The sequence below is a fragment of the Oncorhynchus mykiss genome, chromosome 24 (genome assembly GCF_057628025.1).
Source record: "Oncorhynchus mykiss isolate SJ-2025 chromosome 24, ASM5762802v1, whole genome shotgun sequence".
Classification (NCBI taxonomy): Eukaryota; Metazoa; Chordata; class Actinopteri; order Salmoniformes; family Salmonidae; genus Oncorhynchus; species Oncorhynchus mykiss.
Genome location: NC_143045.1, coordinates 41,084,504 through 41,112,164, shown reverse-complemented (window position 1 = coordinate 41,112,164; position 27,661 = coordinate 41,084,504). Strand labels below are relative to the sequence as shown.

Genomic DNA, 27,661 nt, shown 5'->3' with positions numbered 1-27,661 from the left:
GTGGATTACTAGTCTGATTGACTGAACAGGTGGATTACTAGTCTGATTGACTGAACAGGTGGATTACTAGTCTGACTGGACAGGTGGATTACTAGTCTGACTGGACAGGTGGATTACTAGTCTGATTGACTGGACAGGTGGATTACTAGTCTGATTGACTGAACAGGTGGATTACTAGTCTGACTGGACAGGTGGATTACTATTCTGATTGCCAATCTCAAAGTATGATGCCGCTGTCTATCCATCCAGGCAATCATCCCTCTAATCTAGACTATAGACTCTGAACACACGTTCAGAGTGATTTTTTTCCTTCTCAAGTGATGAATTATCAATTAGTACATTTTAAGTCAAGGAAAATATCAAGGTTATATTAAACATTCATAAGAATTTACACGTTTGATCATCAAAAATAAAATAAATAAAATCTGCACACAGATGAGCAATAGTCAATAATGTTGACACCAAGAGAATCAAAATATCAATTTTATTCAAGTGGACCTCATCTATTGATGAAGTAGGTCTATTAACCTTTAACATAGATAAGATGAATGCAGAGAATGAGAATTTTTGATAATTTCTGGATATATATAGTAAACATAAAACGATTAATATACTTCTCGAATGTACTTAGTGTTTAGTTATAAAAACTGGCCTGAAATTCCAATAAGGCACCCGAGGGGGGGAAAATGTCCTGTTGTGGTCCCACAGACAACGGTGAAATGATCAGATAAAACACGAACACAATTCATTCGTACCTTTAGATGTAAACAAATTTAAGATGACAACAGAGAGGGGCGGGGGGGGGAGGGGTTGTACAGTCAACACACAGCAAAAAAAATATATATATATTTTTCCCTCAAAATCATGAAATTATTTACAGTAACATGCAAATACTGTACTTAGAGCCGTTTACCTTCCCTACAAGTGGAAGACAATCTATACATAGTAATTCCTTTAATATAAACAGTATAAATCCATTCCTTTGTGTATGTAAATAGCTTTCTTCCCCATTTGCTGGTCTGACGTACTGTAGCGGTGTGAAAGGTATGACCGACTACAGAGCCTCAGGTTCTAATTACATTCAAGCGGTCAACACTTAAAATGCTAAAAAAAATAATAATAATATGTATAACTGGGAGAGAGGGTTGTCACTTCAGACACCTGCTAGTGAAAAAAACAAACATGTTTTGCTGTTAAAGACTGGTGACAAGTTACTTCTAAACGTTGCATGTAGTCCGTCTCGCTGTCTAAGCAAAAAAAAAACGTGTCTGATTTAGTTGGAGCAGTTTTGGATTGCTTGTGTGGGGTGGGGTGTAAGAAAGGTCGTGGTCGGATGACCGATTCGCGTGAACCCATAGTGTAGTGGATATCACCCATAGAAAAACAAATACAGGCACCCTGGAAACATGGTCACAAACGCACACTAATACTGCGGGCCCTTCAATACGCTCCTTATTTCTGTAGAATGAACTGGTCAATGAACTCATTCTGCTCAGCCTCCACCTTGGAGAGAGCTTCGTACTCGATACGATACCTGGAATAGATTAAACAAACTTAATTAAAACCCAGGTGACTAACTGACTAACTAAATAACTAAACTGACTGACTTTAAGGTCAACCCTTGAGAATGAGACACTAACTGACAAGATTCTCATTGTTATTGATTTCACAAGGAGATTTGAGGTGAAATGGATTTCAAGTCTTCTTACCTCTCCAGCTGCAGCTTCTTCTCTGCTATCAGGGCCTGGAGCTGCTGTTGCTGGGCTTCCCTCTGCTTGGCCACAGACTTCAACAGGTTCCTGGCTCCAATAGCCTGGGAGAAGGAGGGCAGTGCAGCAGCATGTCGTTCACCCAGATAGGAAGCCCTCAGTCATTCCCACAGAAAAGTGCAACACGTGTACTTAGTGGCCTAGCGAGCTAGCAGTCAAAGTCCACTGAAGGAGTGAACAACAAGCATCTAATATCTGTGTGTGTGTGTGTGTGTCCGTGTGTGTGTCCGTGTGTGTGTGTGTGTCCGTGTCCGTGTGTGTGTGTGTGTGTGTGTGTCCGTGTGTGTGTCCGAGTCCGTGTGTGTGTCCGTGTGTGTGTGTGTCTCCGTGTGTGTGTGTGTGTGTGTGTGTCTCCGTGTGTGTGTCTCCGTGTGTGTGTCTCCGTGTGTGTGTCTCCGTGTGTGTGTGTCTCCGTGTGTGTGTGTCTCCGTGTGTGTGTGTCTCCGTGTGTGTGTGTCCGTGTGTGTGTGTCCGTGTCTGAGCCCTGTAAAGATGAACTAAGAAACTCACAACACTTAAAAGAGCCAAACGCAGACCCGTACCTTCATCTTTTCAGTCTCTGCCTCTTTCGCCAATTCATCCACCAGCTGGATGAGACCACCCACTATCTTCTGAAACTGGCCCATTTCTGTGTATTGAACGAATACGCGAAAATTAATAATGGCCTATATGCGGTAATTAGGGCGCAACAACATTTGAAGAAAAAAAAAAAACAGTTTTAACATTAGGACATCTCCACTGTTCTTTACAAAAAACAATGTTCTATGCAAATGACAGAACTGAACCACAATCATCCACACCATACCCTATTCCCTGGGCACTACTTTTTTCCTCAGGGCCCACTATACTCGTTGGACTAGTAACCGCAAGGTTACTAGTTCAAATCCCCGAGCTGACAAGGTACAAATCTGTCATTCTGCCCCTGAACAAGGCAGTTAACCCCACTGTTCCTAGGCCGTCATTGAAAATAAGAATTTGTTCTTAACCGACTTGCCTAGTTAAATAAAAAGGTAAAATAAATATATAGGGAATATGGTGCCATTTGGGACACAAATCAGAAGGTAATGGACTGCTCTTACTGTCAACAAAGTCTTCACACTCCTCCTTGAGCTCCCTGGTCTTCTGGTCCACCTCTGGTTCCAGCACCCGTAGCTTGTTGAGCTCATCAAAATGAAGACCAGCTTCAGCCAACGGGTCTTTCGCCATGGCCACAAGACCTGTCTCCAAGAGCTGGGTTATAGATTAGGGGGCTAGAAAAACAACTGCTTTAACACCATGGATTATGTGGATGTTTTATTTATTTAACCTTATATTATCCTGCATCTTAATCTAGTCTAAAAGAGGTTTCCTGTCCTCATCTCTCACTAATCTGCACCGATCTAAGAGGGCGGAATAGGTGAAAGATAACTTGGGGATTTGTATTATTTTGGGGTCAGGTGTGTCACAGTAGTAGTATAGTAATGCACATGCCCCGCCCACCTGAGGATCTATATTTTTCAGACATCCATTTCCTGTGTCGGAGGTGTGCAACATCTTGCCATTAAAATCTTGCTGGATTGAACGCTTTCATTTCACTCCTTCATACTCTTGCTTGTGCCCGTCACGTTTTTCCACCGTTAACCGCGGAAATGGTTTGTAATGACCTGTCAAACACACCTCCGGTAATTGCTGAAATGAACCCAACGGGGGATACATCATCTTTCCGTTGATTCCATAAAAAGGTTTAAGCTTCATCAGGGATTTAAAACGCACCGCCTCAACACTTAACATCACAAGCATTTTGCTACAACCGCAATACCATCTGCTTTGTATGCGACCAATAACATTTTATTTCAGAAGGACTAAAGATTGATGGGTGTTCTTTTGAAGAATATTTTTTTTTAAGTTATAATTTAATCCAGTTGAAATGTTTACAAATGAGATGCACTGAAATGAAAGCAACTTTAAAAAAACATTGTCACAGCACCTCTCCTCTTTTTAAATATCCAATTTAACTAATGTATATAACAATATGTAAATATTAATAGTGTGTAAACAGTATTTGTTGTCTCTAGGCATCTTTCCAACTCATTTTAATGTAATATCTTATGTTGTTCGAGTCTATAACTGCATGGGCATTAGCTAATGGGGATCCTAATAAACGAAGCCACACAACAGTAATTAATGAGGCTGTCTAGAAAGTGCAGGCGAGTGCACGTTGTGTAGACAAAAAAAAAAAAGTGTGATTGTTGCAGCCCTGTTCCGCCCCTTTATGTTAACTTATTCATATATGCAAATACACCTGGTGTGTTTATGCAAATGAGGCACATACAGTGCATTCGGAAAGTATTCTGACCCCTTTACCACATTGTTACGCTACGGCCTTATTCTAAAATGTATTAAAAATGTTTTTTCCCCCATCAATCTACACAAACATCCCATAATTACAAAGCAAAAAAAAAAGGAGGTTGTTATTTATGCTAAATTAATTTTTTAAATTATAAAATCTAACTTTTACATAAGTATTCAGACCCTTTACTCCATATTTTGTTGAAGCACTTTTGGCAGCGACTACAGCCTCCAGTCTTCATGGGTATGACGCTACAAACTTGGTTCATCTGTATTTGGGGAGTTTCTCCCATTTCTTCTCTGCAGATCCTCTCAAGCTCTGTCAGGTTGGATGGGGAGTGTCGCTTCACAGCTATTTTCAGGTCTATCCAGAGATGTTCGATCAGGTTCAAGTCCAGACTCTGGCTGGGCCACTCAGAGGCTTGTCCTGAAGCCACTCCTGTGTTGTCTTGGCTGTGTGCTTAGGGTCGTTGTCCTGTTGGATGGTGAACCGTCGTCCCAGTCTAAGGTCCTGAGTGCTCTGGAGCAGGTGTTCATCAAGAATCTCTCCCTCGATCCTGACTAGTCGCTCTGACCCTGCTACTGAAAAACATCCCCACATGCTGACACCACCATGCTTCACCGTAGAGATGGTGCCAGGTATCCGCCAGACATCATGCTTGGTATTCAGGTTAAATAGTTCAAGCTTGGTTCTCATGGTCTGAGAGTCCGTAAGGTGCCCTTTGGCAAACTCAAAACAGGCTGTCATGTGCTTTTCACCGAGGAGTGGCTTCAGTCTGGCCACTCTACCATAAAGGCCTAATTGGTGGTGTGCTGCAGAGATGGTTGACCTTCTGGAAGGTTCTCCCATCTCCAAAGAGGAACTCTGGAGCTCTGTCAGAGTGACCATCGGGTTCTTGGTCACCTCCCTGACCAAGGCCCTTCTCCCCCGATTGCTCAGTTTGGCTGGGCGGCCAGCTCTAGGAAGAGTCTTGGTGGTTCCAAATGTCTTCCATTGAACCTTATACAGAGTGGTGTGTGCCTTTCCAAATCATGTCCAATCAATTATGAGGTATTGTGTGTAGATTGGGGGAGAAAATATTCAATCTATCCCAGAATAAGGTTATATAACAAAATGTGGAAAATTCAAGGGGTCTGAATACTTTCCAAATGCACCGTAACCATCTTTATTTTAACACAAAAAAAAATATATATAAAAAAAGTGAAAACCCTGATACAATAAGAAAATACGTGTACATTCTAAAGAAGTGAAATACCTGAATTCCCACCAAAAAGCCCTGAATATTCATTATTTGTCCGTGCCAGTAAAATGTGCTATAATTCAGTAAAAAAAAAAAAAAAAAAATTTATATATATATATATATATATATATATATATATATATATATATATTCTAAAAGTTTGGAGTATCTGCATCCATTGTCCAACTGTCGCATTTATTCACAAATGTTTGTTTTAACCGTTTAACAATTTATGACCGCTGCTACATTAGTAAACGCGAAGACTAGGTGACAAGCGAGAATGCCTGTTAGGAAAATATAGTTTACAATAACAAAAAAAAAACATACTATTTGATTCTGTGACCTTTGACTAATCAATAGCAACATATCTGACATCAATTAGTTACGAATTAGTTGGCACACATGCAATCCCCGTTAATCAGTGCCAGCCAGCTGCTACTTTGGCAATATTATGTAGCAAGATTAACGTTAGCTAGGCAACGCCGGTTCTTCAGTGCGGTCTTGCTAATTAACGTTAGCTGGCTATCTCACAGCTTGCTCCGATTGCCGTTATCGGACTGTCCTGTTGTGGACAAAATAGCTCGTAGAGGCCGGTAGCATTAGTGAACTGTTTCAGTTAGCTGACCAGCGATTAGCCGAGCGTGAGTTGCTAACTACAATCTGTACAAATCATCTAATTATTAATTGTTTACAAGTGAGAAAACTCTTAAAGTCAGTCATTCACTTACCTTAAATGTATTTAAACGTAATATCAACGTGGCATATAATCCACAGTACACTTCGGCTGCCAGGGAACAGTTGTGTTTGTCCAACTAGTGTAACTTCCGGTAGGGAGGGGAAGGAGTGTATGATGGGAATTGTAGTACACAAGCATTATTTGTAGTAAAACTAGTCGTGTCGCAGGGTAACAAGCCAGACCGTGGATGGTGGTTTGAAAAGCGCGCTTGTTTGAAATGGAAAAGGGTCGTGGTCGCTTTTGATGAAGAACAACATCAAGACGAAGCAGCTGCTTTATACGTTTGATGCACTGTTGAGTTCTTACATCCGGAGGGGGTTTGTGCTGATTGTACGGAGATTGTGACAGTCTATTAAATGGCGTCCCTTGAGAAGGCAAGATGTAACGTTATGTCAGAATAAGTGCAGTATTAACATAAGGAGACATATACTTAGAATACGGAGGAGGAATGGAGGGGAAAAGAGAGGCAGAGGTCTAAGAGAGGGAGGAAGACGTGAGCTTGAGTCGGTTAAAAATGTCGGGGGGGGGGGGGGGAAGTAAGATGCTGTGTTAAAGAAGAATGGTAGAAAGTGTAAGCAGAATTGTTCTATTTATTTATTTATTTCACCTTTATTTAACCAGGTAGGCTAGTTGAGAACAAGTTCTCATTTGCAACTGCGACCTGGCCAAGATAAAGCAAAGCAATTCGACACATACAACAACACAGAGTTACACACGGAATAAACAAAACATAGTCAATAATACAGTAGAACAAAAGAAAACAAAAAGTCTAAATACAGTGAGTGCAAATGAGGTAAGATTATGAAGTTAAGGCAATAAATAGGCCATGGTGGTGAAGTTATTACAATATAGCAATTAAACACTGGAATGGTAAATGTGCAGTAGATGAATGTGCAATTGAGATACTGGGGTGCAAAGGAGCAAGATAAATAAATAAATACAGTATGGGGATGAGGTAGGTAGATAGATGGGCTGTTTACAGATGGGCTATGTACAGGTGCAGTGATCTGTGAGCTGCTCTGACAGCTGGTGCTTAAAGCTAGTGAGGGAGATATGAGTCTCCAGCTTCAGAGATTTTTGCAGTTCGTTCCAGTCATTGGCAGCAGAGAACTGGAAGGAACGACAACCAAAGGAGCAATTGGCTTTAGGGATGACCAGTGAGACGTACCTGCTGGAGTGCGTGCCATGGGTGGGTGTTGTTATGGTGACCAGTGAGATATACCTGCTGGAGCGCGTGCTACGAGTGGGTGTTGCTATGGTGACCAGTGAGATATACCTGCTGGAGTGCGTGCCATGGGTGGGTGTTGTTATGGTGACCAGTGAGATATACCTGCTGGAGCGCGTGCTACGAGTGGGTGTTGCTATTGTGACCAGTGAGATATACCTGCTGGAGTGCGTGCCATGGGTGGGTGTTGTTATGGTGACCAGTGAGATATACCTGCTGGAGTGCGTGCCATGGGTGGGTGCTGCTATGGTGACCAGTGAGCTGAGATAAGATGGGGCTTTACCTAGCAGAGACTTGTAGATAACCTGTAGCCAGTGGGTTTGGCAACAAGTATGAAGCGAGGGCCAACCAACGAGAGCGTACAGGTCACAATGGTGGGTAGTGTATGGGGCTTTGGTGACAAAACGGATGGCACTGTGATAGACGGCATCCAGTTTGTTGAGTAGAGTGTTGGAGGCTATTTTATAGATGACATCACCGAAGTCGAGGATTGGTAGGACGGTCTTTTTTTTGTGTGTTTTTTTGTAATCAGCACAGAGTGAAGTTCTCGGAGCCCGAGGCTTGCACCGAGGGTCAGGATAAAGGTGAGTCTGTGACCATAGGAGTGAAGTTCTCGGAGCCTGAGGCTTGCACCGAGGGTCAGGATAAAGGTGAGCCTGTGACCATAGGAGGGAAGTTCTCGGAGCCTGAGGCTTGCACCGAGGGTCAGGATAAAGGTGAGCCTGTGACAATAGGAGTGAAGTTTTTGGGAAAAGTGGACCCTTGCCTTTTGGCTGATCCATTTGTGGTTTCAGGGTGGGTGAAAATAGTGATCCTATGATTATTGTTTGTGTTTCTGCTGGTTAGAGGGAGAAGGTTCTCCACGATAAACAAATGGAGGCAACAAATGGGAATTGTTTTGGTCTCAAGAAAAGGCTACCATTGAAAGGAGTGATTACTGGATGTAAAAGTTGACCAAGTGAAGGGGAAGATTCTCGGTGTTTGTGCTGCTTGTTGTTTGTTGTGACGTAGACAGGGTGGCGTGAGTGGTGAAACACAAGAGTTGTTGTTTGTTGTGATGTAGACAGGGTGGCGTGAGTGGTGAAACACAAGAGTTGTTGTTTGTTGTGACGTAGACAGGGTGGTGTGAGTGGTGAAACACAAGAGTTGTTGTTTGTTGTGACGTAGACAGGGTGGCGTGAGTGGTGAGACAGAAGAGTTGTTGTTTGTTGTGACGTAGACAGGGTGGCGTGAGTGGTGAAACACAAGAGTTGTTGTGACGTAGACAGGGTGGCGTGAGTGGTGAGACAGAAGAGTTGTTGTTTGTTGTGACGTAGACAGGGTGGCGTGAGTGGTGAAACACAAGAGTTGTTGTTTGTTGTGACGTAGACACGGTGGCGTGAGTGGTGAAACACAAGAGTTGTTGTTTGTTGTGACGTAGACAGGGTGGCGTGAGTGGTGAAACACAAGAGTTGTTGTTTGTTTTGATGTTGAGTCTTTTCCCAGCAAAGTGATGTTGGGATATTTAAGTTATCCTGTACGAGCTTTTGTGCCGAATACATTACGTTGTTACAGGTGCCAAGCTTATGGTCATGTGGCAGAAGTGTGTAGAAGGGAGGTTCCTAGCTGTGAGAAGTGTGCAGGAGGGAGGTTCCTAGCTGTGAGAAGTGTTTAGGAGGGAGGTTCCTAGCTGTGAGAAGTGTGCAGGAGGGAGGTTCCTAGCTGTGAGAAGTGTGCAGAAGAGCATGAGACAAAGGAATGTGTAGCATTGGGGAACGTAGTTGTATGTGTTAATTGTATGGGTGCCCATGGAGCTGGGGATCAGACACGTCATGTGCGAGAGAGGCATGGTTGATGTTTCCAGGGTTAGAGTAGTGCAGAAGTTGTCATATGTTGAGGCAGTGAAGAATGTAGAGGAAGATGGGTCAAGGGGGAGGGATCCTGAGAGGAATGGTAGTACTGTCCCAGTACATAGGGAGGGGCCAACAAGTTATATATACTTCCGTGAGATTGGATTTTTAGTATTTATAGAAGTGGTTATCTACTGTATTGCAGGGGTGAAATGTAAGTTGCAGAAAATCGAGGTTGTGGTGGCAGCTGCAGAGATGTATTTTGGTGTGTGAGACTTAACATCAGATGAGTTACAGGGTGTGTCCCATCCTTTCAGGTTGTTGGCCTGAGGGAGGACTACATAGATTTTAATAGTGGAATAGGGTGGTTTTATTTGTATTTTTAAAAATAATTTTTGTGAGTGTAGTGTTAGATGGTAGGTTATATGTTTATTTTTTCAAGCTAATTATAAAGGAGTTGTACTCCAGTCTAGTAGGTGGCGGTAATGCAACATTTATTGGATGCCAACCGCTTTATCGAAGAAGAATCATTATTTGTAGTAGTCAACTTTTCTGTAGTTGGGGATAGTTATTTAACGTCGTTGCCTTGTGAATATTTACAATTGTAGTTGGCGTAGCTACATTACATAGCTTATAATGTACTGAACTATTCAGCGAAAATAATTACCCTAAGAGAAAGACGGCGTGGGTGAGTATCTATGAAAATATACTATTGAGCTCATTTTAGCTTGTCTTCTTCAGCTAGCTTTTACCCGGGTGGCAAAGAAGAAAGTCCATAAGAAACACATTTTACTCTCTCTTTCAAGGACTAGGTCATTTAAGTTCGTCTCAATAATCTTGAATTTGTGCTTAGACAGATTTTTAATTTTTTTTTTTTTATTAGACACATAATAGCTGGCTAACAACAGTACGTTAGCCAGTAGTTAGCTAGTTAGCAAGCCAGCACAGCTAACTTTAGGTTCGTTGAAATACAATTTGTGACTCAACATTATGGCATGTTCCTAGTTATAGTTAGCTTCATCTCATACGTACAGACGTTGTATGCTTATTGCACTCATCTCTAATGTGACTAACTTATTAGGACTGACCGTAATGAAAATGCATGTCATTGTATATTTATAGTAGTAACCATACTATGTGGAATGGGGTTGATATCACAACACAACTTGCCGTGCTGGTTTGAGTTCCCCAGAGACCCATTGTCTAACCCCTGGTATGCAACGTTTTTGGGGACTTTCTCCCAAATAACAGTTTGTTTATTGTATGAAGATGGACATACACACACGCAGCATTGTGGGCCCAGCCACATTCCATGCTAGGGGAAATGGAAATCGAGTGGAAGATACTGATTGGGTGGGTGGCTTCCTCCAGCCATTGTTTTCACAACGTTCTCGGCTATTGGTGTTTACGTATGACCGCGTTGGCGACCAGAGCAACTCCGGTCTAATTTCAGTCAATGACATTATAAATTCAAGGTTTCAGATTTCAGTCCTTCCAGAAGGACGTTGTCCCAACTGTCACCTTGTTAGTGTCTGTCATCTCAGCAGAAGCCAGGGCTTTGAAGGCAAGGCGTAAATAAAGCAGTGGTTTTCTATTGCCTCCCCGTCCACCAGGTATGATCTGCAGGGCCAGTGAGAGGCTGTGGCGGCCCCCCCAGTAGCTGTCACCACGGCGGGGGACATCAAGACCTCCGTCTGCAGGGTGGTCATCTACCTTCAGAGGGACATGTCCGGGGACAGCTGCCAGCTCCCCCTGCACCGGCTATGCCTCCAGACCCAGGCCATCACTACTGGCTCCCAAGCCATTAGACCTTCCCATGAAGGTATACATGGAACAGTGGGCAATCAGAGCAGTGGTCTGTTATGAATGAATGTGCCAATATCCTCAGTGTTTTATGTAGGCTATACAGTGTGCTAGGCTGACTGTTTTATTTTTTTCAATGTGTATGATATCTTTTACATTCTTGTATGGTGATGTCAAAGAGATATTTCCATCCTATTCTCCCCCCTCCCCAGCCTCCCAGATGGCGTGTCCCAAGTCCAAGACGTGCAGCTACAGAGCAGCGTTGGGCCTGGGTAACAAGTATGTGCGTCTAAACGTAGGGGGGACCCTGTTCTACACCACGCTGCAGGTGCTCACTAGGCAGGACTCCATGCTGAAGGCCATGTTCAGTGGCAAGAAGGAGGTTTTCATTGACCGAGAAGGTGAGAAAGACTGTCAATTAACAATTATTGACAAAAAGCTGAGTTCTCTGTCTGTCTTATGGATCAGAAACATAGAGGAAACTCTACTTAGTCTAATAAGGACTTCAGAATGGAACGGGTGGCTAAAGCAACACATATCATATGGTAGGGTAGCCTAGTGGTTAGAGTGTAGAGGCGGCAGGGTAGCCTAGTGGTTAGAGTGTAGAGGCGGCAGGGTAGCCTAGTGGTTAGAGTGTAGAGGCGGCAGGGTAGCCTAGTGGTTAGAGTGTAGAGGCGGCAGGGTAGCCTAGTGGTTAGAGTGTAGAGGCGGCAGGGTAGCCTAGTGGTTAGAGTGTAGAGGCGGCAGGGTAGCCTAGTGGTTAGAGTGTAGAGGCGGCAGGGTAGCCTAGTGGTTAGAGTGTAGAGGCGGCAGGGTAGCCTAGTGGTTAGAGTGTAGAGGCGGCAGGGTAGCCTAGTGGTTAGAGTGTAGAGGCGGCAGGGTAGCCTAGTGGTTAGAGTGTAGAGGCGGCAGGGTAGCCTAGTGGTTAGAGTGTAGAGGCGGCAGGGTAGCCTAGTGGTTAGAGTGTAGAGGCGGCAGGGTAGCCTAGTGGTTAGAGTGTAGAGGCGGCAGGGTAGCCTAGTGGTTAGAGTGTAGAGGCGGCAGGGTAGCCTAGTGGTTAGAGTGTAGAGGCGGCAGGGTAGCCTAGTGGTTAGAGCGTTGGACTAGTAACCGAAAGGTTGCAAGTTCGAATCGCCGAGCTGACAAAGGTACAAATCTGTCGTTCTGGCCCTGAACAAGGCAGTTAACCCACTGTTCCTAGACCAGTTAACCCACTGTTCCTAGGCTGTCATTGAAAATAAGAATTTGTTCTTAACGGACTTGCCTAGTAAAAATAAAGGTAAAATCAAATTAAAATCAGCAATGATTAGAAAAACCCTTTAAATGTACAGATCCTATGGCAGGCACATCATCAAAAAAGATACACGGAAATACGCTAATCTAAAAAATCTGACCGGAATTGACCGTTTTCCTTTCACTTGCCTTGCATGTTTCCGTCCAGGCTGGATCCTGATAGATCGCTGTGGGAAGCACTTTGCCTCCATCCTGACGTACCTGCGGGAGGAAGCAGTCACCTTGCCCCCTGGCAGGCAGGGGGTTCTGGAGCTGCTGGCAGAGGCCAAGTATTATCTGATCCAGGGTCTGGTGGAGCTGTGCCAGGGAGGCCTGCAGGTCAGTGACACAGAGTGTACCACAAATGGCCCGTAGGACTAATGAACAAAAATTAGGGCACTACATAGGGAATAGGGTGCTTGGGGTGTAGGCTGTGTCTTCCAACCTGCAGCTTTGCTAGATCCTAAAGCTGTGCATGAAGGCCACATACGGTGCTGTAATGTGTGTTTTGTTTGCTGACGTTTTGTTCCATGTCGACTTGGAACGCAACATTCGTTGCTTCCTCGTGTTGTGATAATTGCTTTAACCAGTTTGTCTACTCTGTTAGTGGCTGAAGGACAACAGTACTGTTTGTTTACTATAAGTGGCAGTTAAAGCTAACACAATTACCATATAACTGTCGTGAAAATAAAAATGACCATAAAAAAAATATAAAAAATAATAATGTTTTGTGGAATGAACAGTTGACTGAAGACGGGAGTCTAGTTGAGTCTGTTTCGGGCCGTAACGTGGACTCTTAACAATGGGATTAAACGTTGAATGTTGTTCCTTGCTGAAGCAAGTAAGCAGGTCTTTAGTTGCCTGGGCAATGCATCAGCAGTGATGTCATTTGAGTTGAATCGACAAATCACAGCACATATACTATAAATACAAAAGTATGTGGACACTCCTTGGAATTTGTGGATTTGGCTGTTTCAGCCACACCTGTTGCGGACAGGTGTATTAAATCGAGCACACAGCCATGCAATCTCCATAGACAAACATTGGCAGTAGAATGGTCTTACTGAAGAGCTCAGTGACTTTCAACCTGGCACTGACTGTCATACCATAGGATAACATTTCCAACAAGTCAGTTTGTTTCATTTCGGCCCTGCTAGAACTGCCCAGTCAACTGTAAGTTTTGTTATTGTGAAATGGAAATGTCTAGGAGCAACAATGTCTCAGCCGTGAAGTGGTAGGCCACACAAGCTCACAGAACGGGACCGCCAAGTGCTGAAGCGCATAAAAATCGTCTGTCCTCGGGTTGCAACACTCACTACCGAGTTCAAAACTGCCTCCGGTAGCAAAGTCAGCACAAGAACTGTTCGTTGGGAGCTTCATGAAATGGGTTTCCGTGGTAGAGCAGCCTCACACAAGTCTTAAAATGGCTGGGGTGGTGTAAAACTCACCGCCATTGGTCACTCCATTCTCTGGAGTGATGAATCACAGTTCACCATCTGGCAGTCCAACGGATGAATCTGGGTTTGGTGGAAACCAGGAGAACGCTACCTGCCACAATGCATAGAACCAACTGTAAAGTTTGGTGGAGGAGGAATAATGGTGTGAGGCTGTTTTTCATGGTTCAGGCTAGGCCTCTTAGTTCTAGTGAAGGGAAATCTTAACACTACAGCATACAACGATATTCTAGATGATTCTGTGCTTCCAACTTTGTGGCAACAGTTTGGGGAAGGCCATTTCCAGTTTCAGCATGACAATGTCCCCGTGCACAAAGCGAGGTCCATACAGAAATGGTTTGTTTGAGATCGGTGTGGAAGAACTTGACTGGCCTGTACAGAGCTCTGACCTCAACCCCATCGAACACCTTTGGGATGAATTGGAACGCAGACTGTGAGCCAGGCCTAATCGCCCAACATCAGTGCCCAGTCTCACTAATGCTCTTGTGTCTGACTGGAAACAAGTCACTGCAGCAATGTTCCAACATCTAGTGGAAAGCCTTCCCAGAAGAGTGGAGGCTGTTATAACAGCAATGTACCAACATCTAGTGGAAAGCCTTCCCAGAAGAGTGGAGGCTGTTATAGCAGCAATGTACCAACATCTAGTGGAAAGCCTTCCCAGAAGAGTGGAGGCTGTTATAGCAGCAATGTTCCATCATCTAGTGGAAAGCCTTCCCAGAAGAGTGGAGGCTGTTATAACAGCAATGTTCCAACATCTAGTGGAAAGCCTTCCCAGAAGAGTGGAGGCTGTTATAGCAGCAATGTTCCAACATCTAGTGGAAAGCCTTCCCAGAAGAGTGGAGGCTGTTATAGCAGCAATGTTCCAACATCTAGTGGAAAGCCTTCCCAGGAGAGTGGAGGCTGTTATAGCAGCAATGTTCCAACATCTAGTGGAAAGCCTTCCCAGGAGAGTGGAGGCTGTTATAGCAGCAATGTTCCAACATCTAGTGGAAAGCCTTCCCAGGAGAGTGGAGGCTGTTATAGCAGCAATGTTCCAACATCTAGTGGAAAGCCTTCCCAGGAGAGTGGAGGCTGTTATAGCAGCCAACTCCATATTCACCTTTTTATTCAACTAGACAAGTCAGTTAAGAACAAAAGGCCACCATTACGTCACCATTGACTTGAATGGGGATGCCTGTTCTATTCATTCTATTTCTATGGCAGCATACATAGTTGGGAGCAGAGGAGAGGAGACAATGTACATCTAAAAAAATATATATATACATTTTTATTAAAAAAAAAAATGCTGTTCGAACTGTTATTATGGAGACCACTGTCATTTGGCTGGCCAATCAGTCCTCCAAAATTCCATGACCGTCACAACCCAAGTGGCAGTGGGTATCGTGTATGCGTCTCAAATGGCACCCTATTCCCTATGTAGTGCATTACTTTTGACCAGGGATGCTAGTGCACTCTATTGGTAAAAGGGTTCCATTTAGGATGCACCCTGTGTCAGTGTGATGTCATTGGAATGCCTGGCATTCAGTATTTGGATTAGCCAAGGTTCTACTGGGGGCATTCTGCTGTCGCTATGGTGACTGGTGACAGCGATTTACATGCGGTAATGAGATCAATCGAACCTGACCAAAACAATGGAAATGCCATGGAAACGCATGGGGGGGGGGGGGGATCCCGAATCTCTTCATTTCCCCCTCCAAGCAAAATTAGCCTTCATTTGGGCTATTGTTTCTATGTGTATTTCATGCTGTTGAGGAAAAAAAATCAGGAGTATAATGCTCATATGGATGTCAACCCCAACAATATATGTTTGTCATTGTCACCAACCAACGGCATTACGGTTAAAAATGACTGACTACCACCACCCGATTTCTGTATGCTAGCTACGCTACCAGCTTGTACCAACCGGAATTAGCATTTAGCTGTCGCTTCTTTTAAACCTGGAAACGGTACAACTTCTAAATGTTGTGCAGTGAAAACAGCCAAAAATATTAAAATAGGACTTCAGTTACCACATTCATTGTAGGCCTGTTACAATACATAAATCATGACGGTTTTGACAAATATCCACTTGGTTCGATCAGATTTGTTGAATGCGTGTCAATCCGGCGTCCTTCCTCTATCCTCCACGGTCTGCCTTCCATTGACCTCTACCTCATCTATGCTGAAGAGTCTTGTATCAATGCCATGTTGAATTAAAAACCCCTCTGGCTTTCATTTATGTCATGTCCCCCTTTTTTGAAATATATATATATTTTACCCCCTTTTCTCCCCAATTTCGTGGTCTCCAATTGTTAGTAGTTACTATCTTCTCTCATCGCTACATCTCCCGTACGGGCTCGGGAGAGACGAAGGTCGAAAGCCATGCGTCCTCAGAAACACAACCCAACCAAGCCGCACTGCTTCTTAACACAGCGCGCCTCCAACCCGGAAGACAGCCGCAACAATGTGTCGGAGGAAACACTGCGCACCTGGCGACCTTGGTTTAGAGCGCACTGCGCCCGGCCCGCCACAGGAGTCGCTAGTGCGCGATGAGACAAGGATATCCCTACCGGCCAAACCCTCCCTAACCCGGACGACGCTGGGCCAATTGTGCGTCGCCCCCACTGACATGTCCCCTTTGTTTTGTGACAGATAGGGGATGTCACTAAACAGTTTTTCGAAGGAAGTGTAGCCCATTTTCAGATTGGAATTTACTGCTCCGAGGCTTACATTAATAAATCTTTGAGCAAATTTTTAAGACTGAAATGATAAGAGTTTTGCTCAACCTCAGAGATGCTTTACATTTTTACAACGATTGATGTAAAATGCTCTACACTTGTGTTCGTTTAGTAAATACAATTTTCAACTACGCTTGGATGGTATACCATATACTGGGCAATTAGAAAAGTCCACAGAATGGTTTTTTAATACCATTTTAAACTATTTCTTAATTATTATTTTTTATATATATTTTTTTTAATATATATTTATATTCATATTTGAATCTTTTTAACTACTTAAGTAAATAGCTGCAGTCAACTTGTTAAAAACGTTAGACGAGCCTCCCGGGTGGCGCAGTGGTTAAGGGCGCTGTACTGCAGTGCCAGCTGTGCCATCAGAGACTCTGGGTTCGCGCCGACACATTGGTGCGGCTGGCTTCCGGGTTGGATGCGCGCTGTGTTAAGAAGCAGTGCGGCTTGGTTGGGTTGTGTATCGGAGGACACATGACTTTCAACCTTCGTCTCTCCCGAGCCCGTACGGGAGTTGTAGCGATGAGACAAGATAGTAGCTACTACAACAATTGGACACCACGAAATTGGGGAGAAAAAGGGGTAAAAAAAAAAAAAAAAGTTAGACGATAAAGAACATTATTAAACCTACACACAATGATGAGAGGCCTTGTGAGTCACTCTCCGTCATGCAGCATGCTCCGGGTGATGAAATGAACACTGTGGAATTCACAACTAAATGTTTACCAGCTCGACATCTTATAACTAAGTTAACTGTCTAAAATGTGCTAAATGCTCTGCAGTTGTGCATTTGGTTTGTTAATTAAGTATCTAGTTCTCTTAAGGGGGTTAGCATCTTCCAAATCAACCATTCGCTTGGTATCAGTGGATAATCCCTTCCTGGACCAAGAGCCTTGCTGGCTGATATTCGTTTTCGGGGTGCAGCAAACTGTCAGTAGCATTTTTGAGGTATTTGTGTACTTCACAGGAGGTTGGTGGCTTAATTGTGGAGGATGGGCTTGTGGTAATGGCTGGAGTGGATTGGTATCCATTCCGTTCGCTCCGTTCCAGCCATTATTATGAACAGTCCTCCCCTCAGCAGCCTCCATTGGTATACTTGTATTAGTTTAGGTCAGAAATCTTACAAAATGTTCAATGAGCTTGTTAGCATTTAGTTAGCGTGGATGAATTTTGACCAACATTCTGCAAATTTTCTCATCCATTAAATATTTGTTCTCAATGGAATTTTCTGTTCCCAAAAATAAAATCTGTTACACAGTGGACAAAGTTTTGTAGACTTTAGTCTTTGCAGAAGTTTTTTTTAAATTGCGTTTTTGAAGTGCAAAGGTCGAATTGAGTTAATGCGCACCTCAGAGTAGGCGTTCCCTTACGGAAATATTCAAATGTATGCTAGAATGTGCCAATCTTGCTAACTCGTGCTTGGCTCTGCCTATCTCCTTGCTTGTTCTGCCCACTATGACTAATTTGTTCCCATTGGAAACGACAGTTTATCTTAATTATAATAATCTTTGGGAGCTTTGTGAGGTGATAAAGTTACTCTTCTACTGTTTGCCAGCCATATATCTTAGAACTATTAAGTTAACTTTCTAAGATGTGCTGAATTCTCTCCAGCTGGGTTTAGCTAACGTTAGCTAAATTGGCTAACGTTAGTTTGCAGCCCACAATCCTCTCCTGGATTAAGATCCTATAAGAGGCTATTTTTTGTATTTTTGAAAAACAAAAAACAGTGTGCCCCCTTGTGTGCACTACCGGTAATGTCATATATCCCGGGATCGTATGGAAGTCTGGATACAGCCCAACCCTAGTTACAACAACGCTTAACCTCATATGTAGCTGTTGAGGGTTAAGTTCCGGTCCATTCCAATTCTGTGAGCATGCTTCAATCCATAAAGGAACTTTGACCTGACCTCGCCTTTTGACCTCACCGAGTTGTTGACATGGCATTGACCCGAGCCATGGTATATGTCCTGACACACAGCCTTTTGTATTGTTCAGCAGCACAGAGCCAGTGAGAATGGAACCAGGCATTGATTAGACTGCTTCTGGCCCTGTTTCTCGCTATGTACTGTAACAGGCTGCCTGTGGTGTCTTTATGTACTGTAACAGGCTGCATGTGGTGTCTTATATGTACTGTAACAGGCTGCCTGTGGTGTCTTCTATGTACTGTAACAGGCTGCCTGTGGTGTCTATGTACTGTAACAGGCTGCCTGTGGTGTCTTCTATGTACTGTAACAGGCTGCCTGTGGTGTCTTTATGTACTGTAACAGGCTGCCTGTGGTGTCTATGTACTGTAACGTGCTGCCTGTGGTGTCTTCTATGTACTGTAACGGGCTGCCTGTGGTTTCTTCTATGTACTGTAACGGGCTGCCTGTGGTGTCTTCTATGTACTGTAACGGGCTGCCTGTGGTGTCTTCTATGTACTGTAACGGGCTGCCTGTGGTGTCTATGTACTGTAACAGGCTGCCTGTGGTGTCTATGTACTGTAACGGGCTGCCTGTGGTGTCTATGTACTGTAACGGGCTGCCTGTGGTGTCTATGTACTGTAACGGGCTGCCTGTGGTGTCTTCTATGTACTGTAACAGGCTGCCTGTGGTGTCTATGTACTGTAACGGGCTGCCTGTGGTGTCTATGTACTGTAACGGGCTGCCTGTGGTGTCTATGTACTGTAACGGGCTGCCTGTGGTGTCTATGTACTGTAACGGGCTGCCTGTGGTGTCTTCTATGTACTGTAACGGGCTGCCTGTGGTGTCTATGTACTGTAACAGGCTGCCTGTGGTGTCTATGTACTGTAACGGGCTGCCTGTGGTGTCTATGTACTGTAACGGGCTGCCTGTGGTGTCTATGTACTGTAACGGGCTGCCTGTGGTGTCTTCTATGTACTGTAACGGGCTGCCTGTGGTGTCTTCTATGTACTGTAACGGGCTGCCTGTGGTGTCTATGTACTGTAACGGGCTGCCTGTGGTGTCTTCTATGTACTGTAACAGGCTGCCTGTGGTGTCTTCTATGTACTGTAACAGGCTGCCTGTGGTGTCTTCTATGTACTGTAACAGGCTGCCTGTGGTGTCTTCTATGTACTGTAACAGGCTGCCTGTGGTGTCTTCTATGTACTGTAACGGGCTGCCTGTGGTGTCTTCTATGTACTGTAACGGGCTGCCTGTGGTGTCTTCTATGTACTGTAACGGGCTGCCTGTTGTGTCTTCTATGTAGTGTAACGGGCTGCCTGTGGTGTCTTCTATGTACTGTAACGGGCTGCCTGTGGTGTCTATGTACTGTAACGGGCTGCCTGTGGTGTCTATGTACTGTAACGGGCTGCCTGTGGTGTCTTCTATGTACTGTAACGGGCTGCCTGTGGTGTCTTCTATGTACTGTAACAGGCTGCCTGTGGTGTCTTCTATGTACTGTAACAGGCTGCCTGTGGTGTCTTCTATGTACTGTAACAGGCTGCCTGTGGTGTCTTCTATGTACTGTAACGGGCTGCCTGTGGTGTCTTCTATGTACTGTAACGGGCTGCCTGTGGTGTCTTCTATGTACTGTAACGGGCTGCCTGTGGTGTCTTCTATGTACTGTAACGGGCTGCCTGTGGTGTCTATGTACTGTAACGGGCTGCCTGTGGTGTCTATGTACTGTAACGGGCTGCCTGTGGTGTCTATGTACTGTAACGGGCTGCCTGTGGTGTCTTTATGTACTGTAACAGGACGAGAAAGAGCAGTCTCTGTGTGTAATCCCTGTGATCACCTCTGCCAAGGAGGAGGTGAGACTGATCCAGGCCTGCACCAAGCCTGTAGTGAAGCTGCTGTACAACCGAAGCAACAACAAGTACTCCTATACAAGGTACTGCTACTACAAGTCAAGTGCCTTACAAAATGGCAGCCCTATTCTTGTTCTATTGTTTGGAGAGTCAATAATAGTTAATGACTGCTGGTAAGTGCTTAGTGAGGGCCTCTAAAATACTCATCATGCACTGTGTTCAATACCTACTGCACTTCTTGATCCGTGGGTTGTAATTCCTCCACAGTAATTCAGACGACAACCTGTTGACCCGTGGGTTGTAATTCCTCCACAGTAATTCAGACGACAACCTGTTGAAGAACATTGAGCTGTTTGACAAGCTGTCTCTGAGCTACAATGGCCGTGTTCTCTTCATCAAGGACGTGATCGGCGACGAGATCTGCTGCTGGTCGTTCTACGGACAGGGACGCAAACTGGCAGAGGTCTGCTGCACATCCATAGTCTACGCCACAGAGAAAAAACAGACCAAGGTTGGTTCAGAGTTACACACACACACACACACACGCATGCTACTTTTTGCCCTGCAGCTAATCTTCATGTTGTCCCTGTCCGTCTGTCTATCCCAGGTAGAGTTCCCGGAGGCCAGGATCTACGAGGAGACCCTGAACGCTCTGCTCTACGAGACACTTCCTGTCCCTGACGACACCTTATTGGAGGCCACACGCCGTCGCCACGCTCACTGTGGTTCCCACAGCGAGGAGGAGGAAGGCCCCGCCCACTCGGGGGTGGACCTTAGGGAGCGCGTGCGCCGCTCCCACGTCAAGAGGTACAGCACCTACGACGACCGGCCGCTGGGACACTAAGGATGCGTTTCAAATGACGCTCTATGAAGTCTACTACCATTCGAATCCTCAACTCCCCGTCTCCTGGTCAGTCACATCTCAAGGAGAGCCTCCCAAAAAAAATTGAGTCAGATGATTCGTCAAACTTCTTCTTATCAGCACCACCAATTGCTTCTACTGCAGTTCTTTGTGAGAGTGAGTGTTGGCTCCCAAATGGTGCCCTATTCCCCATCCTATGCCCATATGGCACTGGCCAACAGTAGTGCATTATGTAGGGTAAAAGGGTGCAAGAGAGAGGAAACTTGGCTCACCGCTGGCTCTTCAATCATTCACTACACCCACCGCTCAGGCCAAATATGGCCTTGGGGCACAAAATGGCTGCCATGCTTGCATCACCCTGGTGCCTGATGGACTTTTTTGTCGATGGACAACTGATGATTTTTAAAACGTTGAGATGCTTACGCTCTTTCTCATTTTTAAAAATTTATATAGAACTCTCTTCTTCACAACACAATCAAATCTGTGTGTTCAATCAATCAAAATGACCATCTTCATGTTATACCTCGGGTCTAGAATGGACCCGATAAGATATTTTCCCACATGAGCTTTTATTCTGATAATTTAGTATTTTATTCAGCTAATAATATATTTCCTGTATTGTACACTACTTTTGACCAGGGTCCAAATGTAGTGCACTACAGAGTATAGAAGTATGGGTAAATACAGGCGACAATATTGATAAGTCACCTAGTCCGAGAGACGTTACATCATCAAAACGTCACGCCAGGGTAAGTCTACATGAAACAAAGCCCTTATTTTTAAGCGTTTCCTAAAAATCTATGAGCAAAAAAATAAACGGTGGAAATACAATTGGAACCATTTCCCTGTTTGACCGCTAGGGTTTTATGGGTATTGTGGGGATCTATATAGGGAATTAGGGTGCCATTTTGAGACAGTCCTATACTGTCATCACTTCAGCAGCCAATCACATATCAGATAGGTCTCCAGAACACTAATAGGTAACCACCGGACTGTTAGACACAGATTAATTTATTATACAGCTATAGACCCTTTTTTTTTTTTTTGGCGTTGTGTGACAAGTTATAGATTCAAAATCAGTTATCATAGCCCTATTGCCTTCTGTGAATAGACAGGGAAGACGGTGAATGTTTAAAAAAAAAAAATTTTTAGAGAGTATATTTCTAGTTTTTCAGATTTTCTCATATCACATTTTGACATATAATCATGCCAAAGACTTTCAATGAAATTAACACGAGGGACACATTCAGCGACGTCTCTGAATCGTTCATCTCGTTACCCAGATACTTCGGCCCAATGCTTTTGTGCAGTGTCCCCTGGGGACGAGGTTAATGAATGGCAGATCGTGCTTATTGACAATTTCAATCAAGTATTCACTCAAGACATTTCCTCTTAACACTCTTAAGAGCCTCTTGTGTTTTTAATGCAGTTGAATCTTTATTACTTTTATTTTTCACTTGGTTTTCCACAATAAAAACGTTTTGAATAATAATAATACAAATAGCGCAGTCTTTGTGTAACAGTGTTAGGCTCTTAATTCTCAGAGTAAATAAAACTCTACGACACTATGAAAGCTTAACCAGGTTTATTCTTCCTAGAGGATCAACACAGCTGCATCAGACAAAACATGTTTACACCAACGTGTGTGTGTGTGTGCGTGTGTGTTTACACACACACTGATTGATATGTGTATATATATATATATATATATATATATACTGCTGAAAAAAATAAAGGGAACACTTAAACAACACAATGTAACTCCAAGTCAATCACACTTCTGTGAAATCAAACTGTCCACTTAGGAAGCAACACGGATTGACAATACATTTCACATGCTGTTGTGCAAATGGAATAGACAACAGGTGGAAATTATAGGCAATTAGCAAGACACCCCCAATAAAGGAGTGGTTCTGCAGGTGGGGACCACAGACCACTTCTCAGTTCCTATGCTTCCTGGCTGATTGTTTTGGTCACTTTTGAATGCTGGTGGTGCTTTCACTCTAGTGGTAGCATGAGACGGAGTCTACAACCCACACAAGTGGCTCAGGTAGTGCAGATCATCCAGGATGGCACATCAATGCGAGCTGTGGCAAGAAGGTTTGCTGTGTCTGTCAGCGTAGTGTCCAGAGCATGGAGGCGCTACCAGGAGACAGGACAGTACATCAGGAGACGTGGAGGAGGCCGTAGGAGGGCAACAACCCAGCAGCAGGACCGCTACCTCCGCCTTTTGTGCAAGGAGGAGCAGGAGGAGCACTGCCAGAGCCCTGCAAAATGACCTCCAGCAGGCCACAAATGTGCATGTGTCTGCTCAAACGGTCAGAAACAGACTCCATGAGGGTGGTATGAGGGCCCGACGTCCACAGGTGGGGGTTGTGCTTACAGCCCAACACCGTGCAGGACGTTTGGCATTTGCCAGAGAACACCAAGATTGGCAAATTCGCCACTGGCGCCCTGTGCTCTTCACAGATGAAAGCAGGTTCACACTGAGCACATGTGACAGAGTCTGGAGACGCCGTGGAGAACGTTCTGCGGCCTGCAACATCCTCCAGCATGACCGGTTTGGCGGTGGGTCAGTCATGGTGTGGGGTGGCATTTCTTTGGGGGGCCGCACAGCCCTCCATGTGCTCGCCAGAGGTAGCCTGACTGCCATTAGGTACCGAGATGAGATCCTCCGTCCCCTTGTGAGACCATATGCTGGTGCGGTTGGCCCTGGGTTCCTCCTAATGCAAGACAATGCTAGACCTCATGTGGCTGGAGTGTGTCAGTGAGAGGAAGGCATTGATGCTATGGACTGGCCTGCCCGTTCCCCAGTCCTGAATCCAATTGAGCACATCTGGGACATCATGTCTCGCTCCATCCACCAACGCCACGTGGCGTTGCACCACAGACTGTCCAGGAGTTGGCGGATGCTTTAGTTTTTGAGTGTGACTCCAAATCCAGACCTCCATGGGTTGATCAATTTGATTTCCATTGATCATTTTTGTGTGATTTTGTTGTCAGCACAATTCAACTATGTAAAGAAAAAAGTATTTAATAAGAATATTTCATTCATTCAGATCTAGGATGTGTTATTTTAGTGTTCCCTTTATTTTTTTTAAGCAGTGTATAATATGTGTGTGTGCAATATGTATATGTGTGTGCAATATGTATATGTGTGTGTTATATGTATGTATGTATGCGTGTCTATGTGTGTGTATATATATATATATATATATATATATAATTTTTTTTTTAATACTCCAATTTAGATGCACTCCTCCTCTCCAACCCTTACATATTTTATGACAGGAAGAGGAAGTGATGGGGTAATAACTGTTCCTTCTCCCTTAAGGTGACCTGACCTCAACCCCGTAAAATGCCTAATCCAAAAATCTCCAACCGTATCCCCTATAGCAATCCCGTGACTTCCTCCCATCTACCCCTGCACATTCCACAGCCATCTGGCTCCTATAGATAACCATTAACTTGTGATTTAAAAAAACAGTCGCTATCATTCCTCATATATTATAGTATTACTGATGTAAAAACCAGTCTCTATCACTCCGCGTATACTCTAGTGTTATTCCTGATGTATCATGTTTCTAGGTTAACAAGTTTCCAAGTTTAATCCAGAGTCTAACGACAGGCTTCACTGTGCTGCATAGCAGAATTGCTTCCTCGCTCTCATTGCTTTCTCACTCAGGCACGACTACGTGGCCTCTCTCACAGTTTCAACTCCATCATCAAGTTCGCTGACGACACAACAGCAGTAGGCCTGATCACCAACAAAGACCAGACAGCCTACAGGGAGGAGGGAGGCACTCTGACGGTGTGGTGCCAGGTAAACAACCTCTCCCTCAACGTTAGTAAAACAAAGGAGCTCGTTGTGGACTTCAGGAGGAACCAGGCTGGACACGCCCCCCATCCTCATCAACGGGGCCGCCGTGTAGACGGTCAATAACTTCAAATTCCTCGGCGTACACGTCTCCGAGAAGCTGGAATGGTCTAACCACATGGACACCGCGGTGAAGAAGGCACCACAGCGACTCTTCAACGTCAGGATGCTGAAGAAATTCGGCCTGTCCCAGAGGGACAGAGCATACTGTCAGGCTTGCATCGCAGTCTGGTATGGCAACTCCACCGTGGACCACAAGGCTCTTCAGAGGGTGATACGTGCAGCCGAACGCACCATTGGGTGCACACTGCCTGTCCTACAGGACACCTACAACACCAGGTGTCTCAGGAAGGCCAAGAAGGTCATCAGGGACCCAAGCAATCTCTGTTCTCCCCGCTTAAATCACTCCGACAAGGGCAGTGTGGGTGCATCATGGCAAAAACTAGCCAATAGAGACTAGCCAATAGTTTCTACCCTCAGACCATCAGCCTGCTGAATAGCCACCACAAGTCAGCTAGGAGTTCTCTCCTCCCTCTGCTACTCATCCTATGGACAGTTTCATCAGCTGTCCGGGTGGCTGGTTTCAGACGATCCTGCTGCTGAAGAACCCGGATATGGAGTTCCTGGGCTGTTACACAATGTGTTTTAGTCCGGTTGGACGTACTGCCAAATTCTCTGAAAGGATTTTGGATGCGGCTTATGGTAGAGAATTGAACATTCAATTCTTTGGCAACAGTTCTGGTGGCCATTTCTGCAGCTCACTTTCTGGGATCTTTTTATTTCAGCTCATGAAACATCTCCATATTCCACTTGGACAGTGGAGGGAAGCAGAAATGGTTCTGGAATGGACAGGCATGGTTCTGGAACCAGTGGAGTGAAGCGACGGACATGGTTCTGGAATGGAACGGGCATGGTTCTGGAATGGAACGGGCATGGTTCTGGAATGGAACGGGCATGGTTCTGGAACCAGTGGAGTGAAGCGACGGGCATGGTTCTGGAATGGAACGGGCATGGTTCTGGAACCAGTGGAGTGAAGCAACGGGCATGGTTCTGGAATGGACGGGCATGGTTCTGGAACCAGTGGAGTGAAGCAACGGGCATGGTTCTGGAATGGACGGGCATGGTTCTGGAACCAGTGGAGTGAAGCGACGGGCATGGTTTTGGAATGGACGGGCATGGTTTTGGAATGGACGGGCATGGTTCTGGAATGGACGGGCATGGTTCTGGAATGGACGGGCATGGTTTTGGAATGGACGGGCATGGTTCTGGAATGGATGGGCATGGTTCTGGAACCAGTGGAGTGAAGCGACGGGCATGGTTCTGGAATGGATGGGCATGGTTCTGGAACCAGTGGAGTGAAGCAACGGGCATGGTTCTGGAATGGACGGGCATGGTTCTGGAACCAGTGGAGTGAAGCGACGGGCATGGTTCTGGAATGGACGGGCATGGTTCTGGAACCAGTGGAGTGAAGCGACGGGCATGGTTTTGGAATGGACGGGCATGGTTTTGGAATGGACGGGCATGGTTTTGGAATGGACGGGCATGGTTTTGGAATGGACGGGCATGGTTTTGGAATGGACGGGCATGGTTCTGGAATGGACGGGCATGGTTCTGGAATGGATGGGCATGGTTCTGGAACCAGTGGAGTGAAGCGACGGGCATGGTTCTGGAATGGACGGGCATGGTTCTGGAATGGAACGGGCATGGTTCTGGAACCAGTGGAGTGAAGCAACGGGCATGGTTCTGGAATGGACGGGCATGGTTCTGGAATGGACGGGCATGGTTCTGGAATGGAACGGGCATGGTTCTGGAACCAGTGGAGTGAAGCGATGGGTATGGTTCTGGAATGGACGGGCATGGTTCTGGAACCAGTGGAGTGAAGCGACGGGCATGGTTCTGGAATGGAACGGGCATGGTTCTGGAACCAGTGGAGTGAAGCGATGGGTATGGTTCTGGAATGGAACGGGCATGGTTCTGGAACCAGTGGAGTGAAGCGACGGGCATGGTTCTGGAATGGACGGGCATGGTTCTGGAACCAGTGGAGTGAAGCGACGGGCATGGTTTTGGAATGGACGGGCATGGTTTTGGAATGGACGGGCATGGTTTTGGAATGGACGGGCATGGTTTTGGAATGGACGGGCATGGTTTTGGAATGGACGGGCATGGTTCTGGAATGGACGGGCATGGTTCTGGAACCAGTGGAGTGAAGCAACGGGCATGGTTCTGGAATGGACGGGCATGGTTCTGGAATGGACGGGCATGGTTCTGGAATGGAACGGGCATGGTTCTGGAACCAGTGGAGTGAAGCAACGGGCATGGTTCTGGAATGGACGGGCATGGTTCTGGAATGGAACGGGCAAGGTTCTGGAACCAGTGGAGTGAAGCAACGGGCATGGTTCTGGAATGGACGGGCATGGTTCTGGAACCAGTGGAGTGAAGCGACGGGCATGGTTCTGGAATGGACGGGCATGGTTCTGGAATGAGACGGGCATGGTTCTGGAATGGGACGGGCATGGTTCTGGAATGGACGGGCATGGTTCTGGAACCAGTGGAGTGAAGTGATGGGTATGGCTCTGGGCAGACATCTGTAGTCCATGAACGGCCACAGGGGGCGCTAGTTAGAGATAGAATGACAAAAAAAACAGTCCCAGTGAAAACGCTTATTCTGTATATCATGATGGTAATGACTACATTGATTGATTTCTATTGCAGCCAAAACATGCGATGACACAATTTCTAAAACGGGGAGCTGCTGGCCTCAATCATCTTCATTCAATATATCCCTAGC

The 27,661-nt window shown here is 45.3% G+C and overlaps 2 protein-coding genes across 9 annotated transcripts; one reads left to right on the top strand and one right to left on the bottom strand.

Moving 5' to 3' along the window:
- Nucleotides 1–467: 467 nt before the first annotated feature.
- On the bottom strand, nucleotides 468–6,190 carry LOC110503269 (intraflagellar transport protein 20 homolog). 3 transcript variants are annotated; one of them, XM_036961114.2, is made up of 5 exons: nucleotides 6,067–6,190; nucleotides 2,849–2,999; nucleotides 2,312–2,397; nucleotides 1,710–1,813; nucleotides 468–1,534 (listed from the first exon to the last, which is right to left on the bottom strand). In XM_036961114.2, exons 2-5 carry the CDS (start codon nucleotides 2,973–2,975, stop codon nucleotides 1,453–1,455), a joined length of 399 nt encoding a protein of 132 aa, XP_036817009.2. In that variant the 5' UTR covers nucleotides 2,976–2,999; nucleotides 6,067–6,190; the 3' UTR covers nucleotides 468–1,452. The 3 variants fall into 3 exon arrangements, with proteins under 3 accessions (XP_036817009.2, XP_036817008.2, XP_036817007.2); XM_036961113.2 differs by having other exon boundaries at nucleotides 2,849–2,986; nucleotides 6,067–6,187; XM_036961112.2 differs by having other exon boundaries at nucleotides 2,849–3,019; nucleotides 6,067–6,174.
- On the top strand, nucleotides 6,171–22,564 carry tnfaip1 (tumor necrosis factor, alpha-induced protein 1 (endothelial)). 6 transcript variants are annotated; one of them, XM_090218976.1, is made up of 8 exons: nucleotides 9,603–9,816; nucleotides 10,398–10,481; nucleotides 10,742–10,950; nucleotides 11,144–11,332; nucleotides 12,373–12,542; nucleotides 20,081–20,217; nucleotides 20,450–20,645; nucleotides 20,742–22,564. In XM_090218976.1, exons 3-8 carry the CDS (start codon nucleotides 10,854–10,856, stop codon nucleotides 20,976–20,978), a joined length of 1,026 nt encoding a protein of 341 aa, XP_090075102.1. In that variant the 5' UTR covers nucleotides 9,603–9,816; nucleotides 10,398–10,481; nucleotides 10,742–10,853; the 3' UTR covers nucleotides 20,979–22,564. The 6 variants fall into 6 exon arrangements, 5 of the variants coding, with proteins under 5 accessions (XP_090075104.1, XP_090075105.1, XP_090075103.1 ...); XM_090218978.1 differs by lacking the exons at nucleotides 9,603–9,816; nucleotides 10,398–10,481 and adding an exon at nucleotides 6,171–6,645; XM_090218979.1 differs by lacking the exons at nucleotides 9,603–9,816; nucleotides 10,398–10,481 and adding an exon at nucleotides 6,174–6,404.
- The last annotated feature ends 5,097 nt before the right edge of the window (nucleotides 22,565–27,661 follow it).

What these genes read in the sequence shown, in the direction of transcription:
- LOC110503269 (XM_036961114.2), bottom strand. Translation starts at nt 2,975, where the DNA reads ATGGCGAAAGACCCGTTGGCTGAAGCTGGTCTTCATTTTGATGAGCTC. An exon ending in CAGAGACTGAAAAGATGAAG is followed by an intron (nt 1,814 to 2,311) that starts GTACGGGTCTGC and finishes TCCTTCTCCCAG; the next exon opens with GCTATTGGAGCCAGGAACCT. An exon ending in AAGAAGCTGCAGCTGGAGAG is followed by an intron (nt 1,535 to 1,709) that starts GTAAGAAGACTT and finishes AATCTATTCCAG; the next exon opens with GTATCGTATCGAGTACGAAG.
- tnfaip1 (XM_090218978.1), top strand. Translation starts at nt 10,854, where the DNA reads ATGTCCGGGGACAGCTGCCAGCTCCCCCTGCACCGGCTATGCCTCCAG. An exon ending in CATTAGACCTTCCCATGAAG is followed by an intron (nt 10,951 to 11,143) that starts GTATACATGGAA and finishes CCCCCTCCCCAG; the next exon opens with CCTCCCAGATGGCGTGTCCC. An exon ending in TGTGCCAGGGAGGCCTGCAG is followed by an intron (nt 12,543 to 20,080) that starts GTCAGTGACACA and finishes GTACTGTAACAG; the next exon opens with GACGAGAAAGAGCAGTCTCT.